General features: G+C 49.2%; 2 protein-coding genes across 3 annotated transcripts; both read right to left on the reverse strand.

Annotated features, from left to right (window-relative positions):
- Positions 1-778: 778 nt before the first annotated feature.
- Positions 779-2,780, reverse strand: PLD6 (phospholipase D family member 6). Its single transcript, XM_079321197.1, has 2 exons — positions 2,358-2,780; positions 779-2,016 (listed from the first exon to the last, which is right to left on the reverse strand). Exons 1-2 carry the CDS (start codon positions 2,755-2,757, stop codon positions 1,778-1,780), a joined length of 639 nt encoding a protein of 212 aa, XP_079177323.1. The 5' UTR covers positions 2,758-2,780; the 3' UTR covers positions 779-1,777.
- A 1,660-nt stretch (positions 2,781-4,440) lies between these two features.
- Positions 4,441-15,733, reverse strand: FLCN (folliculin). 2 transcript variants are annotated; one of them, XM_079320461.1, is made up of 12 exons: positions 15,609-15,733; positions 14,174-14,451; positions 12,831-12,977; positions 11,967-12,188; positions 11,219-11,379; positions 10,444-10,535; positions 9,517-9,707; positions 8,836-8,949; positions 8,353-8,476; positions 7,966-8,097; positions 6,614-6,719; positions 4,441-5,865 (listed from the first exon to the last, which is right to left on the reverse strand). In XM_079320461.1, exons 2-12 carry the CDS (start codon positions 14,420-14,422, stop codon positions 5,664-5,666), a joined length of 1,740 nt encoding a protein of 579 aa, XP_079176587.1. In that variant the 5' UTR covers positions 14,423-14,451; positions 15,609-15,733; the 3' UTR covers positions 4,441-5,663. The 2 variants fall into 2 exon arrangements, with proteins under 2 accessions (XP_079176587.1, XP_079176586.1); XM_079320460.1 differs by having other exon boundaries at positions 15,416-15,660.
- Positions 15,734-17,295: the final 1,562 nt, after the last annotated feature.

Raw genomic sequence — 17,295 nt, forward strand, 5'->3', positions numbered from 1 at the left:
GCACTGTGCTCTGCCTGGAACAGCCCAGGGGGGCTGTGAGCACTGAGGGTGAGGCAATCATTTCCCAGAGTGGTTTCTGGAGCCCTCAGCTCCAGCTGTGAGCAGCAGCAGCAGAGCAGAGTCCCGGGCAGTGCTGGGGTGCTGCAGCCTCACACATTATTTTTTTTCCCCCTGCAAAGGGGAGGGGTGTGAAAGGCTCCTGTTTCTCCATGTCTGTGAGTTCCTGTCTCCTTCCCTTCTCCCTTCCAGTTTATTCCAATGCTTTTTTAAGAGCCACCATTCCTGATCAGCTGCTTGCTGTAATAGAAATGTCACTTTTCTCACTCTATTTATTCCTTACAAACTTTGTGTGGCATGCTTGGCTCCCCTGGATGTAGCTGATCATTTTTACTTTGTAAATATAATTACCTAACTTTACATTAACTATATGGTAATAAACTATTTTTGCACCACCCTTTGCATGATGTGTGTGACAGGTTTGTTTCTAAAAAGATCAGGGCAGAGGTAAGAGCATGAACAGGGAGATGTTTGTTTTTATAGTTGCACTTCATAAAGGAAATGCAACAGGCAGCATTTTGACAGCAATAATACATTTTAAGTAGTTTAAATCTAGAATGGGCTTTACTGGAAAATGACCTTCAGGTAATGTAATTTTCTTTCCCCCATGCAAACTTTCTCAGAACGGAAGAAATCTAAAATCTGGGGATGTCCATTTATCATAAATATCTTAATAAGGATCTACAGGAATTGAAATGCAAAAGTCAGGTGAGGCAGTTGATATTTTCTGTGAAAATGGTTTATTTAACAGTGCCAATCACAGCAGTAATGGTAACAAAACCAAGAGAATATCAAAACCTCTTTTCATTTTGAGAGATATTAAGGCACTTCCTATTCAGTATAAAACAATTCTTACATAGACACTATTTAGAGGTTGTAATTCTTAGGTTTACATCATCTTTGTTCCACACTGAGCTTTGGGGACAGAGATGTCACCTCCCTCCCCTCGCTGCCCCCAGGCTGGTGGTGCCAGGCCAGGGCACAGACCATGACAGGGTGTCCCAACACCTGAACCAGGGTTTCCAGACCTCACCTGAAGTGGGTGACCCAATTCCAGCCATGTCAGCTCTCCAGATAAACAATGATCCCAAAAAACCATTTCTCTCATTTTCTTCCAGACTTCCCTACACTTCCTTGCTGGAAGAGAAGTTGTAATTACCATCTGTGCTCATGCTTTTACACCAGAGCTCTGCTAACCTTTAACTAAAAGAAACATGAACACAATCAAAACTTTAAAATATTTGCTATTTCCCACGAATTTCCTTTTAGCAACTTTCAACAATTAATGCCAACAAGAAATTTAACTGAGGCACTTTATCTATAGAAACTCTCAACTCTGCTGTAGCCCTCGTCTCTCCTTTAGTTACCGGTGTAGAAGAGCCCTTGGGCTATAATTCCATTTGGAACTGGCTACAATTCCACGCTCAGCAGTGTATGAACACACCTGGTGGGCACCAGGGCACAGCAAGGAGCCTGCCCAAAGTCTGAATGGCTCTGAGTGCAGCTCTGTCACTGTCACCCCCACAGCCAGAGTTGTGTCACTCCCTCTAGCCCGGGAGTGACCCCCAGCAAGGCATCTGCGGCATTTTAGGGCAGAGAACACTTCCCTGGGGACATTTACCAGTTACACCCAGATGGACAAAACAATGGTGTCTATACATAAGAATAAAGTCTGTGGGTGTTACCGTGCTCCCCTAGCCCTGTGAGGTAGCTCAATCATTTACCGCCTTTCGGAAAAAAAACTGTAATTAACAGGGTTGTACTCTTCCCAAATCCTTTCAAACTCATCCTGAAAAGCCTTCACATACTCGGCGTCCTCCACCACCAGCACATTCTCCCGGTTGCTCTGGATGGCCTGGGTGGTCCAGTTGAGGGAACCTGTGATGAGCATCCTCCGGTCCACGATGGCGAACTTGTGGTGCATGTACCCGCTGTGCTGGTCGTGGCGCACCTGGATCCCTGCGGAGACACAGACACTGCTCAGCAATGAGCCGCGGACACGCTGCGGCCCCGGGACCGCCCGGTGCCGGGATCACCCCTGCCGGGATCGCCCCTGCCGGGATCGCCCCTGCCGGGATCGCTCCTGCCGGGATCGGCCGAGCCGGGATCGCCCCTGCCGGGATCACCCCTGCCGGGATCGCCCCTGCCGGGATCGGCCCTATCGGGATCGCTCCTGCCGGGATCGGCCGAGCCGGGATCGCCCCTGCCGGGATCACCCCTGCCGGGATCGCCCGGTGCCGGGATCGGCCCTGCCGGGATCGCCCCTATCGGGATCGCCCGGTGCCGGGAGCGCCGCTCACCCGCGTGGCGCAGGCGGCCGATCTGGGAGCCGTGCAGCCCCATGTACTGCGAGTCCGTCACCAGGCGCACACGGACCCCGCGGCGGTGCAGCAGCTGCACGGCCCGGGCGAGCTGCGGGCAGGAGAAGGAGAATATGCAGAGGTCGAGCGAGCGGCGGGCGGAGAGCAGGCGGCGAACCAGGCGGCTCAGGGCGGTGTCGCCGCTGGGCAGCGGGCACGGGCAGGGCCGGGCGGGCGCTCCGGGCTCGGCCGCCTCGGCCAGCAGCGCCTCGATGCAGCAGGGCCGCGAGGGGAAGAACAGCACCTCCCGCACGGGCCGGGCTCGCCGCCAGGCCGCCACCGCCAGCGCCACCGCCGCGGCCGCCGCCGCCGCCAGCGCCACGCCCCGCGCCGCCCTCATGGCCCTCACGGCCCTCACGGCCCGGCCCGCGCAGCCGCCGACAGGCAGCGGCCGTGGGGAGGAGCGGCCCTCACGGGGCTGGGCCGGGCGCCGGAACCCGGCACCGAACCGGCCCGGGCCCCGAACCCTTCCGCCAGCACCGACCCCTCCCCAGGTACCGAAATCCTGACAGCGAGGCCTTAGCACGCAGCGGGCCGCAGCAGTGGATGCTGCAAACACGCAACATCCTTTAATCACAGAATGGTTTGGGTGGGAAAGCATCTCAAAGATCATCCAGCTCTGCCATGGGCAGGGACACCTTCCACTGTCCCAGGTTGCTCCGAGCCCTGTCCACCCTGGCCTTGGACACTTCCAGGGATCCAGGGGAGCCACAGCTGCTCTGTGCCAGGGCCTCACAACCTCACAGGGAACAATTCCTTCCCAGTATCCCATCCATTCCAGCCCTCTGGAATGCCACAGCCACTGCCTGTGTCCTGTCCGTCCGTGCCTTGTCCCCGTCCCCTCCAGCTCTCCTGGAGCCCCTTCAGGCTCTGGAAGGGGCTCTGAGGTTTCTCTTCTCTAGGTGAACACCCCCAGCTCTCCCAGCCTGGCTCCAGAGCAGAGGAGCTTCAACCCTTGGAGAATCTCTGCGGCCTCTGCACTGGCTCCAGCAGCTCCACACGCTTGTGATACGGGCCCCTGAGCTGGAGGCAGCTCTGCAGGTGGAGTCTCATGAGAGCAGAAGAGAGAGGGACCATCCCCTGCTGGACCCTGCCTGGCTGAGGGGACAGGGGTGGCAGAACCGGTACAAAAAGGCTTTTTGTCTGCACCTGCAGCCAGCAGTGACCCAGCACTGGCTCCATGACGCAGCAGCTGTAGCAGTCACCGCTCCCACCTCGCTCCCAGCTGCTCAGCCAGGCAGAAATCACGCTGGAATTAAGAATTATCCTGCCCCAATCAGTTTGTCTCTAAGGTGTATCGTTTGGAGGGAAGGCGGGTGGTGAAAGATGTCTGCAGACATCATTTTTTGTTAATTAAGTTGTGCACATTCCAGCTCTTGCTGCCGGCAAAGGGAGCACCCGTGGCTCACCTGTGAGCTGCAGGAACCTGCCCAGGCAATCATTTGGTAATCCCACATATAGATGTGTTCTGGCAGGCAAGCACAGCTGGGGTGTAGCTTCACTGACTTGGCAGCTCTCCCCCTTCTTTCCTGTGGGCATTTGATAAGTGTTAAGTTAGAGGTTTCCTTGCCCTGTCTCAAAACTGAGCCTTGTTTCAGGTCAGGATGGAGAGGGACCAACATCGTGCACGACTCACCAAGAGCAAGGGAGAAGCAGCAGCCTCAGGATCAACCTTGTGACCAACCCTTTGCTGTTTTGGAAGGAACCAGTAGGTTAGGTTTTGATGCTGGATTGCTTGGGAGAGCTGTTCTTTTAAAAGACAAAGCCAGCAATCAAGAAGGTCTCAATGCCAAATGATGTCTCGCCTGCTCTGTTACACTGCTCTGGACTGGACCAGAATAGTTTTAAAATAAAGATTACTAGCTCAGTCTACAAGAAACTAATACAAAGATAAAAGGAAAGGAACTGTATTAAATTTTCTACATTAGATCTTTGCTAAGGATGCAGGAATTTTGTGGATCAGTTGCTGCTTTCCCCCACCACAAGACACACACACACACTAAAAATAAACACAAAACCAGGCTTTGTTCATTTTACAAAAATAGCTCTTATGAGATTTTATGCCTGTCTCCATTTTACAGATGTTCCAGACAAAAATCAACCTCCGTGTTTTATATATAAGAACAGAACTTGTGACAAGCTGGAACATCCTCTCTGAGCTTGAGTGAGTGTAGAAAGTCACCTGGGTAAAACCTGCCTTTAGCTTGTTCAAAATATCTGTGGTAACGTCAAGTGTTCCCAATAATGATCCAGAAAAACACAAAAATAAGGACATAAACCCCAGACTTCACAACAGAAACAGTGATTCCTTACAGTACAGATAAGGAATATCTGGTTAGGTAATTAAAAAATGCACCAATGTTTTCATGAACTATTAAGCAAAAATGGCTACTATAGAGTTATATAAGGGAGCACCTACAGGTTGAATCTCTTCTGCTTAACTTAATTAGGAAGCTAAAAAAGACAGAAGAGAATCTTATCCTGGTGAGGTTATCTTCATTACCTGGAAGTTCTGCAACCACAGGCAAAAACAAGGCGAGTATTTTCCCCTCTGAGAGGCAAGCAGGCTGCATTTTGAGACTTCTTATTTTACAATACACCCTCCCAGACAAGATTTCCAAAGCAAATGCTAAAACCTTCTCAAGTTAAGATATAAATAAATAAAGAGGAGTGACAGGACTCCCATGGGATATCCTGACTTATGCTACAGCAGAAAATAGTCTCTTAAATCTGAGCACAAAGTGGTTTGAAATAATTTACATGTGATCCATACCCTGTGACGTGCCTCTTATTTTTGGTACTTGTTCTCTCAGGAATTTAGGAGATTTATGTGGGATTTCAGTGAGATTAACCATATGCACTCCCAGGAGTTCTGGATGATGTCACAGGCCTGCCAAGGAACCTAAAGGTGAGGCCTGCTGCCACACCATGGTGCTTAATGAGGACAGGATGGGACTTTAATTAATTTAGCTGATTCTTTGAGTGTTGCTGTGTTTTAGTCTTGAGTGTGCACGTCTAGATTGAGAGCTGAGTTCCAGGAGAGACAGCAGCACTGTGGATTAGCACTTATTAGTCCAGTCTCACAGCAAGTAGAAAAGACTCAAGTCACTCTTCAAGTTGGTTTGAGGACCAGGAGAATAGTGATGAAGCCTCACTATCCACCTACAAGCACATGCTGCAGGCTCAGCAGAGGTAAGCAGGGCTCCCTGCCCTTCTCTGAAGGCAGCAGGGGAGGTTGGGCCCCCTTTAGTTCCGGGACTCCGAGGACGTCGGGCTGCGAACCGTCGACATCAGGTGCGATTTGTACGTCTTGCTCAGGCCGGTCATCCAGAACTTGAGCAGTTTGACATTGTCCTCCTCTGCAGCTCCCAGAATGCTCAGAAGTTTTTGGGTATCCTCCTTGGGTCTGCTGTCCACTTTAGTGAATTTAAAGAGGACTTTCACTTTACTGCAGGAACAAGAGATTCCTGTGATTATCAAATGGACTAACACGCTATCCAACAGGGAACAAGGAGGAACTGGAGCTTCTCTTGGCACCTACTGCAACTAAATGTTCATAAAAGCTTCAACCAGTGTTTTATTGAAACTATTCTCATGCTTGATGGAGGTGATTAGCTAAGGAGGTTACTCATTTTCAGTAATAATGGGCATACTTCTAGTTCATTTTTTTTCATTCTAGCAGAAAGCAGAACAATTAATTGTGACAACTGGGAGACACATCTAGTGCCCATCTGCCTTCAGGTAAATTCACAAAGTCATGATGTTCCATGAATTATTTCACATGACTGACTGGTCTTCCTTTACAGCTACCTGCACCTCTGAAATGCAGAGCCTGAAGGCAGAACCCAGGCATGCATTTGGGTGTTAGCTGTGCTGGGATATGGCCACACTGACAGGCAGAGAGGGATTTGCATATTTAATCCTCCTAACCAAGGTGAGGCAGACAGCTGTTGTCATGCAGGTAACCTACAGATGTGTGAACTGAAGCATAAAGGTTAAGAACTGCTGAGAGCCAAAAAGAGAGTTGGGACTAGAGTAGAGAATTCTTAACTCCTGACTTAATTTGCTCCTGTAAACCCAACTACTGCTGAAGTGCAGCCAAAGTCACCTGACTAAAGTGTGTCCTGCACTCTGCTGTTGCTGATCCAGGAGCAGCACCAAAGCTGCTCCTCTGAAAGCAAGGTGGCTGTACTTACTTCATCCACTCCTCCTTCAGGCAAACAAGGCACTGATCCACAACATCCACAGAGAGGTTCTGGTTGGTCAGGGCAGCTTCGATCTTGTTCAAGATTGTTGGGCCAACTGCAGAGAAAATAAAGGGGGAAAGGGTGAGAAAGAGGATAAGTTGAAGGTTACTGCTTACACCTTTACTACTAATAATTGTTAAATGTATCTCCCAGTGGGCTGCTGGGATTTCATTTCCATTGAAGAGGAGCTAAAGATCATCCCATAAGAAAAACATCTGATCCAAGAAGCAACATGGAATTTAGTGAAGGACCCTGGGATATCCAAACAGGTTCAGGGGCCTTTTTAATTTCTTCAGACCCACATTTAAACTCCTTTAGATCATTAAAAACACAAGGTTATGAAAAAACTTTAATGCTTCTTTGTACAATATACAAACATACATATAAAATATAAACCTTCAACTTATATTTGATTTAATGTTCCTCTTGTTAAGGGCAGTTCCATGATACTTAGTGAAAAAATGAACCAGCAACCAACCCCAAGCATTCCTGGACCCCTTTTTGGAAGTCCTTAGGAGACTTTTTTTCCCAGCAGTCCATGGCCCAGTAAGTTTGATGCTGTAGTGGAGAAAAGACCTTGCAGTGACTATTTTTGTCCAGAAGTTTCTGGACATGCTAGTGACTGGATGAAAAATAAACTGGTGCATTTATTCATGTGGGACCAACAACAGGAAGAGCACTATGGAGAGAGCAAGTCTCTGTTTTGCATCTCTGTCTTCAGGGACAGAGAGGAAGGATGAGGCATCTGCCCTGTCTTTTGAGACACTCAGTGAGGCCAATTCATCTAAATTAAGACTTCCCAGAAAAGACAAGACTGATGGACCTGACTCAAATCACCTCTAGGTACAAGAGTTCAACTGCTGGAAGGAAGTAGGTAAAATGAAATGAAAAAGTCTGGGTATTGCTCTATCTGTCACATTTCACTATCAAGTTGAATATGGAAAATTAGTGATGTCATGGTCCTTACAAGTTAGTCTTACTCAAAATAAACACACAAGTATTCTAGGATTGCATGTGTTCACTGTGGGTTACACAATTTCCCTACAACTTTTCTTATCCTATGATACAGAATCCATTTCTCATTTATGAAAATTAATAGGCAAAATGCTGATCTGATAGAGCAAATCTTTTATAATTGAACCATCTGTGGTGAACCTCATCTCAAACAGCAAAACCCCAGCTCAATATTGACCTGGGTTCTACTCAAACTCCTTAAGGGCCAGTACATGAAAACCACTTAAAGATCAAGATGCTCTTTTAACATCAGTGACAGAGGTTCTTTCTGCTTCCAAATCACCCACCTCTATCTGCAGCAACGGGGCTCCCACTGGTGACAACAAACTCGTACTTGTTGAGGGACTGCTCATCATCAAACAGGGTTGGGTAGAGGCTGGAGCGGGTGGCAGCACGGACTTCCACAAGGACTGCAAACTCTGGAGCAACAAGAGCCAAAAGAGCATGAGCTGTGCTAGCCCAGATTCCAAAACACAGCTACAGACCCTGCTATTATCAGTGCCTAGAGAAGGTGTCCCATCTTTTCAGTCACTGAGCAGGCAAAGACACGGGGAAAACAAAATGAAGTGGTCAAGGCTTTATTTCATGCAGCCAATACTTATTTTTTAAAAAATAAAAATCTAGTGTCTTTTAACATGACAGGGAGGGGAGAGGGCTCTGCAGCAGGCTCTTACCAGATGAGAGGATGTGGGGTGGGATCTGGACGTGTGGGCTCAGGCCCAGGAAGTTGCAGCGATAGGCCTCCTCGTACTGCTCACTGTAGGGGATGATCCGCACGCAGCCGATGGGCAGCATGGTCTGCAGCAAGGAAAGCAGGCAGAGGAACTCTGCAATTAAACACCTCAGTGCAATTCTCCCCCTGACTTCCAGGCTAACCATCTCAGCTTAGGCAGATGCTCCTGATTTGGGGGATCAAAGTAACCTGCTCAGCTTAAGAGCCCCTCTTGCTGAGGACAAGCAAGACATCCAAATGTTCAGATGATTTTGTTTTGTGCATGTTTTGGGGGTTTTTTGGATTGCTGTTTTTTCAAAGCTACATAATTTAGAACACACTCTTCACAAGATTACATGTCAGGGGCAGATCATTATAAAGGCTGGAGTAGTAGAGAAATACATGTAAAAATATGCAGCCAAGAAACAAAGGAAAAGGTTTCTACCCGTAGGACATCAAAGGCAGACTGGACAAGATCCATATCCTGAGCTTTCCAGATGACCTGGTTCCCCATCAGAACATGCCAAGCCAGCATTCGGAATGCTGATGCCCCAAGAACCTGGAAAAAAAAAAACCAAAACCCAAACCATTCTTTATTGGTTATGAAAATGAGTGAAATGTCTCATTTGCCTTGTTAAAAACATTAGTGACAGGTAGGAAAATGGCTAGACCTGAACAACAGGAATGGACCTGGAAATTTAGCACATGAACCTTCACGCTCAGCCAGGTCACTGGAAACACAGGAGACAAGCAAGATCCATACAGAATAATTTATTCTATTTGTAAATTATTTTTCCCTCTGAAACACTTTTTTTTAAAGCAAGTATTGCTTGTCTCTGAAGATGCTGCATGACCTCTATATTAAATTACTGTCATTGCTCTTGGGAAGAAGAGAAGTGCAGAATTTGAGAGAAATCATCTGACCCCAGCCCACATGACTGAGGATCACCAGAGGCCCACGTGAGGAAGGGAGTATGCCCAGAGATGCAGTTCACAACATGTTCCTGGCTGGGCACAGCACCAGAGAATGTGCAGACTGCAGAAAATAAATGTACCTTTAAAAAAAAAACAAACAAGTCAACATTATCAGGAGAAAAGAGCTTGTGAACTCTGCAGCCTTTCTTACCTGCCTCATGTGCCTGAGAGAGCGAAAGACAGACAATCTTCTGTGAGCTACGTTCCAGCTGTTGCAATCTGGCATCAGAGATGTTTCAGGGGAGCTTTTGCTCAGCTCCTGCCCTTCCACAACATCTGGATGGGAAGAAGGCTTCTCTTCTTCCTCAGAACCATCCCAGCCTTCTGACTCTTCTTTCAGATCTAGCAAAAAAAAAAAAATTAGGCAGATTGGTCATAAAATTTGCTGCTGTCTAGGAATGGAAACTGGGAAGTGCTCACATGCTGCAGCCATGTGATTTTGGGTGTAAGTGGGAAGAGAAAGCTCAGAACACAGTAACTGCAAGTACTGGCAGCAGCACAGACACACCTAAGTGTTAATTCAGATAAAAAATAACTCCTGAAGGGTCAAGAAGGAATTTTCATCTTCTACAGAACAGAAAGTCACACTTTTTGATCAGCTATGTTCTCTATTCTTGTTTTAAAGGTTATGGACAAAGCTGTGTAGACTCTAGTCTACATGGTTAATAAAATAACTCAACACAGAAACAAAAAACAAAAAAACCAAACTATGATCCTTTACTTTTAGAAAGTTTGTAGAAAAAGAAGCAAGAAATCCATATGTTGTAACTGCAAATCCCTCTGACTGTAGAGACTTATTGGGAGGGCCAGCCCAGCAACAGACAACAATAATCCTGATGATGCAACACTGCTACTCAAGTGACAAACACCATGTGCAGAGAGCCTTTGAGGTGCCTGGACTTCACATTCCTGTCAGAGCCATCTCCAGACTGGAGAGTGCATCACCTGCTGCAGAGACTACCAGGAAGGTAAAGCTGATGAGCAATGCATGTGCTTAAGATGCTGATCAGAGGACTCAGTGTTTCATCATCTAAAGAATTCTTGAGGATCTTTGCAGCTCTGGAAACTTCTGTCTCACCTGCAAGTTTTTCCATCTGAACCAGGGTGTCTTCTGTGGGTGCTCCCTCCAGAAGCTTCTCTGTAAGCCGGCTACCACAAGCCTTCAGAAGCCTGGAGACATTGAAAGGAGGAGAAGCAAAGTCATGCAGCTTGCCAGGTGTAAAAATACAGTAAGAAACTTGATGTCATGATCTCAAACAAAACATCTAACCACTAAACACTTTGTGCTATCTCCCAGCATATCCCTGTGCTTTCCTCAGTGTGGGACTATCAGCCCATTTTACAATCCCTGCCATGCAAAGATCCCAGAATTCTGCATTTTCATTGTGCAGCATGCTTATCCCCCATCCAAATCACATGCCAGTGTTGCAACCCTCCCTGTGGCATCTTTCCAGGGTCATGAGCCAGTCAGGCACTGAAACAACTGGACTCTCTCAGAGCCCAATGGGTGCACGTCCCACACTGCTGATCCCAGAACTGGGGCACTCCTGTCACGTGTGAATTCGAGGTGCAACACACTGGGGGTAGAAGCATCTTTTATTCCTTTCTTCCACACTGTAAAACCTTTCCATCTGCATAACCATGGCTTTTATTATCTGCCAAGTTAGTTTTACTTCACAGCAAAACAACAATTTTTTTTGTCCTGAAGACATCAGTGTCGGCTCCTTCCAATTCAGACGCTACTTAGCAAAGTCTAAGCATTACCTCAAAATAACACTCCAATCACATTCCCAGCCTTTGAGGATATGGCAGTAGCTCCTGAGGAAGGAGCTGTACCCCAGCAGAGGCATTACCAAGCAAAGGAGGTGTGCAGGCAGGCCCAGAGGTTCTCGTCGTTGGTCAGGGACGTCAGGGAGCGCGCGGCGTTGCCGTTGCGCTGGTGCAGGAAGGGGGTGAAGGCCGTGTTCATGCGCTGGGCACGCTGGGGACACCCAAACTGCTCTGCTTCAAACACCTGCACACACAGCAAGGGCAGTGTCAGACTGGAAGAGATTTGGTGTTTGCATAGAGCTCAGGCAAAAAAACACAACAGAAATATCGAGTGAGAGGGGAGCAGCACACGCGCTCATCTGGGAAAACAGAGAGAAGGGACATCTTATTCTGAGATGGACTAAAATCATCACTACGTAACTCTTGTGCTCCAAAATCATTGTCCTTCCCAGATTTACTTATTTACATTTGTAACAAAGCTGTGGTCTGCAAGGCCTGTGAAAAGCATTGAGTGTTTCAAATGACAAAAACACCCTGTTCCTTCCCTCCTACATCCTCAGACAGAGAATCCTGGAATGGAAAGATCAACTTGTTCCAACCCCTCTGCCACAAGCACCTGCCATGTTCCATGAAACCAGGCTGCTCCAAGCCCTGCCCATTCTGGCTGTGAACACTTGCAGGGATGGGAACACACTCCATCCTCCTGGGCCTTGTGTCAATCTTAATGACCACCCCGGCACGAGCTGGGACAGCATTTTGACTCAGCTGTCAATCAGGGATCACAACTGAGACACTGACATTGAGTCACAGGGACTCTGTGCACTGACCTACCTTCAGTGCTTTGCCCTGGAGCTCATCAATGATGCCTCTGATTTTTCCCAGCAAGAAGGGCCAGGAGTTGATGAGGTAAATTCGATCCATCATGATGGTGATGATGCTGTACCAGCGCTGGAAACCTCGGGCCAGGCTGTCCTTGATAAAGAAGGTGTGGCTGAATACAAAACCATGCTGTTCATCTCCAAAAAAAATAGGGCCTTCACGCCCTGGGCAGACCTGAAGAGAAGGGACACACACCAAAATCATTAAACACATCACAGAGTAAAAAACTAAACAGCTTTCTGCACTTTAACACCCACTTGGGGAATAAATGAAGCCTTTTTATGCTACTATCCCAAAAGTGTGGTCAAACAGCCCTCCAAAAGTACCCTAAAAACACTCCAAATCCTTCAATTTAACTGTGTTTTAAGAATTCAGCTCCATTCAACTACAATACTGAGAGTCCAGAAGGAATTTGGCTGATCCTGACACAAATGCTCATTAATCTGTAAGGTTTTTCCTTCATGTCTGTTAGAGGATGAATATTAATGGTTTACAAAGGGCACTCAAGACCACAATCAGAGGTTTTTACAAAAAACAGGGTATCTTACAATAACAAATAATAAGCACAAGGAACAAAAGTAATAAGGGGATATTTTCAGCCTCACAGGACGAGAGGAAGGAACCCTCGAGGTTACCGAAGATCAAGCTTAAAAAATACCACCAATCCTGGAATAAACAGACTTCTGTGCCTGTCTTTCCACCTGGTTCCCTCCATGTTTCATCCTGCACAGAGCAGCCAGGATCAGTAGGAGTATCTTGGATTGGAAGTGAAAGAGGAGGCATAGCCAGCATTTCCCTGTGCTGCAGGGCAGGTACCTCACAGCTGAGGCTGCGCACGCAGGCCTGGCGCACGATGCTGAACAGCTGGGGGTGGTTTGGGTGCTGGTGGCTGACGTACTTGATGGAGGTTTCCTTGTCGTGGCTGACATACCCCGGGTGTCCTCCTGCAAGAGAGCGGCAGCCCTGAAGGCAGAAAAGCAAATCCAGCCATAAATGAGTGTGCAGTTATCTCAGCTTTCCATAGACCTCTGACTGTCCCCTCCAGAACACCACAAAATGTTACTTACACACACAGCACTACAGAGAGGAGCACAAAGACTCAGAAGACAAGGAAGGTGAGTCAGGGTCAGGATCTGAACTCAGCTCCTCACACAAAACTCTGATACACTTCCTCTGCTCTTATGCTCTTTTTCCACTATTTAATTTCACTGTGAACTTGGTGTTGGCTCTACAGCTGGTAAAGTTCAGTTACAGCAGCTGTGAAACCAAGTGGCCAAACAAAACTGGCCATAAGTGAAGGGAAAGTAAATAATAAACGTCAGAGGAAGTAATGACAAAAGATAAGCATGAGAATCATAGAATGGTTTGGGTTGGAAGGGACTTTAAAGCTCATCTCATTGCACCCTCTGCCATGGGTAGGGGCACCTTCCACTATCCCAGGCTCCCAGCCCCATCCAGCCTGGCCTTGGACACTTCCAGGAACCAGGGGAGCCACAGGTTCTCTGGGCAACCTGTTCCCAGGGCCTCCCCAGCCTGACAGGGAACAATTTCTTTAGTATATCTAACCTGAATTTCCCCTCTTTCAGTTTCAACACGCTACTCCTTGTCCTGTCAATGCAGTTCCTGATGAAAAGTCCCTCTCTGGATTCCCTACAGGCCTCTTCAGACATGGAAGGTTGAGGTCTCCACACAAACTTAGGTTCTCCAGGCTGAACAGTGCTGAACGACTGAGAATATGTATTTTTCCTACTGTTTTAATTGTTTAACCAATACTGCTCCTAAAATTACTATTAATTAATGACCTGACCTAATCTAAGTAAATGCTCTTTGAGGATAAGGAAAGGATGTCTCAAGATCTCTCAAAGCCACAAGACAATCAAAGATCACAGAGTTTTAAAGAGACCTCAAGGTCCTGTCAAAGTGTATGTATTCAACAACAGCTCCTTCATCCTGTTGGATCCTCATGGATCATTAGGATTGGAGTGAGGGCTAGCTTGCAGTTTATGAGGACTTGGAGATCTTCTGGCACTGACACATACAAAACAAGTGCTGCTCATGCTTTTATTTATCTCTAAACAATTCAATTTGCAACAGAGAACACCAGAGCCCTTCAGCCAAGCCAAGGACACCGGTGCCCACACAGAGATTTTCACACTTGCCTCACACATGTCTGACTTCTTTGGCCCTGGGCTGCTGGAGTCGGCGCTGGCGCCTTCAGCCGGGCTGTGCGAGCGGATCCTGCTGCTCATCTGGATCCCCCCTTCCTCCTCCTCCGCCGGCTCGCTCTGCCCGGGGATGTCCCCGCTGCCGGCGCCCTGCGGGAGCGGCGAGTGCAGCACCTCGGTGCAGAACAGGGTGCGGGGGCCGTGCAGCTCACAGAAATGGCACAGGGCCACGATGGCGTTCATAGTGAGGGCTCAGCACAGGCGCCAGCCTCCTGCAGCCAGGGACAGAGCACAGTCAGCACGGGCACCACGGCATCTCTCGGGCCTCTCTGCTGCCAGACCGTCGAGGCCAACCTGACTGACACCCCCTGTCACCCAGACCAGAGCACTGAGTGCCGTGTTCAGTCTTTCTGTAAACACCTCCAGGGATGGTGACTCCAGCACCTCCCTGGATCCCACTGATCCAGGACCAACCTTCTGTTTGGGCTCAAGCAACCCAACCTGCCATGCCCAGATCCTGGATGCTGAGCCAAGACACCCACAGGGGTGAATGGGGCTGGAGCAATCCCTCATGGCCAGATACCTCCATGCTTACAGGGACAGGGTCAGGGAATCCCAGAATGGTTTGGGTTGGAAAGGACATTGAGAATCATCCACTACAACCTCCTGCCATGGGCAGGGACACGTTCCACCAGACCAGGCTGCTCCAAGCCCTGTCCAACCTGGGGCTGAACACTTCGAGGGATCCACAGCTTTTCTGGGCAACCTGTGCCAGGGCTTCACCACCCTCACAGGGCAAATTTCATCCTAACATCCCATTAAACCTTGCTGTCAAATTGAAGCCGTGCCCCCTTCTCCTGTCACTCCAGACCCCTGTAAATATTCTTGCCCCATCTTTCCTGTAAGTTCCACTTAGGTAGTGAAAGGCCACAATTAGGTCACCCCAAAGCCTTCTCCTTTCTAGGCTGAACAATCCAAATTATTCCGGCCGTTCCTCAAAGCTGAGGTGCTCCTCCCCTCTGATCAGCCTGGTGTCCTCCTCAGGATCAGGGCTGAGGTGGCACAGACCAGACCCCCAGGCCAGAACGGGCCGGCCCTGCTGAGCGCCCACGGACCCGAACGCCTCAGGCCCTGCCGGACCCGGGCCAGCCTGTTCGGCCGGGCCCGGTGTCCGGTTCCCCATGCCCGGCCGGCCCCGCCCCGGCCCCGGTTCCCCGGCCTTCAGCCCCCGCTCACCGCGGCTCCCCCGGCCCGTCCCGTGTCCGCGGGCGCCTGACACCGACTGACCCACCGCCCGTACCATCCCCACCGCCAGCTGGGGGGGACAGGGACAGACAGCTCCGCGCCCGCCAGCCCGCCGCAGCCGCGGAGGAGCGAGAAGATGGAGAACAAGGCAGAAGGGAGAGAGATATGAGAAACCCGTTCGTACCGCGGGATTGGGATGGCCGCCCCGCCACTCTCCCGGGGAGCCGGCGTCCCCCCGGTTGCCGCAGTGGCTCGGCCCAGGGCCGCCCTGTCCACAGGGGCCGGGCGGAGCCATTACCTCAAAGAAGGGGGTGCATGAGAAGGTCTGGAAGGCGCCTCCTCCCCTCCCTCGCTACACCTGCCCAGCTCTTACAGCGCAGAGCGGGAGCAGTGGTGTCCGATCAGCGGGAACACGAGAAGGGACAAGCGGCAGCCTGCGACCTGCGGGTGTCACACCGGGAGAGGGCCTCGTTCCCCCCGCCGGCTGGTACGGGCCGCGCGGTGGGTCATGTGACCCGCGGGCTCTGGGTGGGGACCCGGCGTGGCCGCGGGCGGAGCCCCCGAAGGGATCGGCGGCAGCACCGGGACCGGGACGGGGATCAGGGTCAGCACCGGGACCGGGACCGGCACCCGGCTGGACTCTGCCGCTTTAACGAGCTCCGCCATCGGCTGCTGCAGGGCCCCTTCCCGGGACTTGTCCCTCGCCTCAGGGCGGTGCCGTGTTCTCCGCAGGCTCGGCGCGACTTCTGCATTGGAGACTCGGCACCCACTGTCTTACTTCCTTAAAGTGCTTAGAATGTAAGATTATGGCAAATACAGGTTTCGAAGTATTGTCTTTTCCTTATTTATAAAGCAGCTCTGTGGAGGTGTTTTCACAGCTACAGCCCGGGAACGGCAGGGGAGCAAATGTCCAAATTTTACCTGTTCAGGCTCTTACTTTCCATTAAACTACTCCTGTTTCTCTTCAGGGTATCAAGTTTATGTATTAAAGGATTATTTACGTCTAGGAATCTATGACGGAAAGCTAAACCAAATTCCATATGAACTATTAGGCTTCAAAATAATAACCAGATTCCTCCCTGCCCCTTGCAGAGTTTTTAATACCTGAATCTAAACAAAAGTAACAAGTTTCCAAGATAACAGCATAGATTATTCAACCGAGTAAAACTTGTACTTTAATCCCAAAACAGAGCAACTGTTGCTGATGCCACTACAAGACACATCTCTGGATCCAAGCATGGACTAATAATTATGTGTCTGATTAAAACAAGAGCCAGATGGTCAGCAAGATGGATTATTACAGAAACACAGAGCTCAGACACGAATCCCAGAATGGTTTGGAAGAATCTTACAGACCATCCCACTCGAACCTCCTGCCTTGGGCAGGGACACCTTCACTAGACCAGGTTGCTCAGAATAAAAGTGTTCCATCCAAAATCCCAAAGCCCATGAAAGGATCTGCAGCAGCACATCTCAAGAAAGACACTAAAGAAAGATTAATAATTACAATTATTTCTACTCTGAGAAGTCTTCCTCTGGAGCAGAGAGCATGCACATCAGGCAAAATCACCTCCTGAAAAGCAACCAGAGCGAGAGATCCCGCCCCAAAAAAACCTAAGAAAACCCCAAATACAAAAGACCTACAATCTCATTTAAGACAAACTAAGAATGACTCGTTTGTTATCTTTATTTTCCAATAGTACATTTAAACAGCTTCTCAGGACTAACCTCCTGGCCAGCGGGGCCATGCAGAGAACATTTCCTAGGTTATACAGATTGCCTATGACAATATGAACAGAGGGCTGTGGCTGTGCTGTGGGACACAGGGAAGCTGTGGAGAGGGAGGAGCTGGAGTTAGGCCAGGGAGTGAT

This window comes from Erithacus rubecula (genome assembly GCF_903797595.1).
Source record: "Erithacus rubecula genome assembly, chromosome: 17".
Taxonomy (NCBI): Eukaryota; Metazoa; Chordata; class Aves; order Passeriformes; family Muscicapidae; genus Erithacus; species Erithacus rubecula.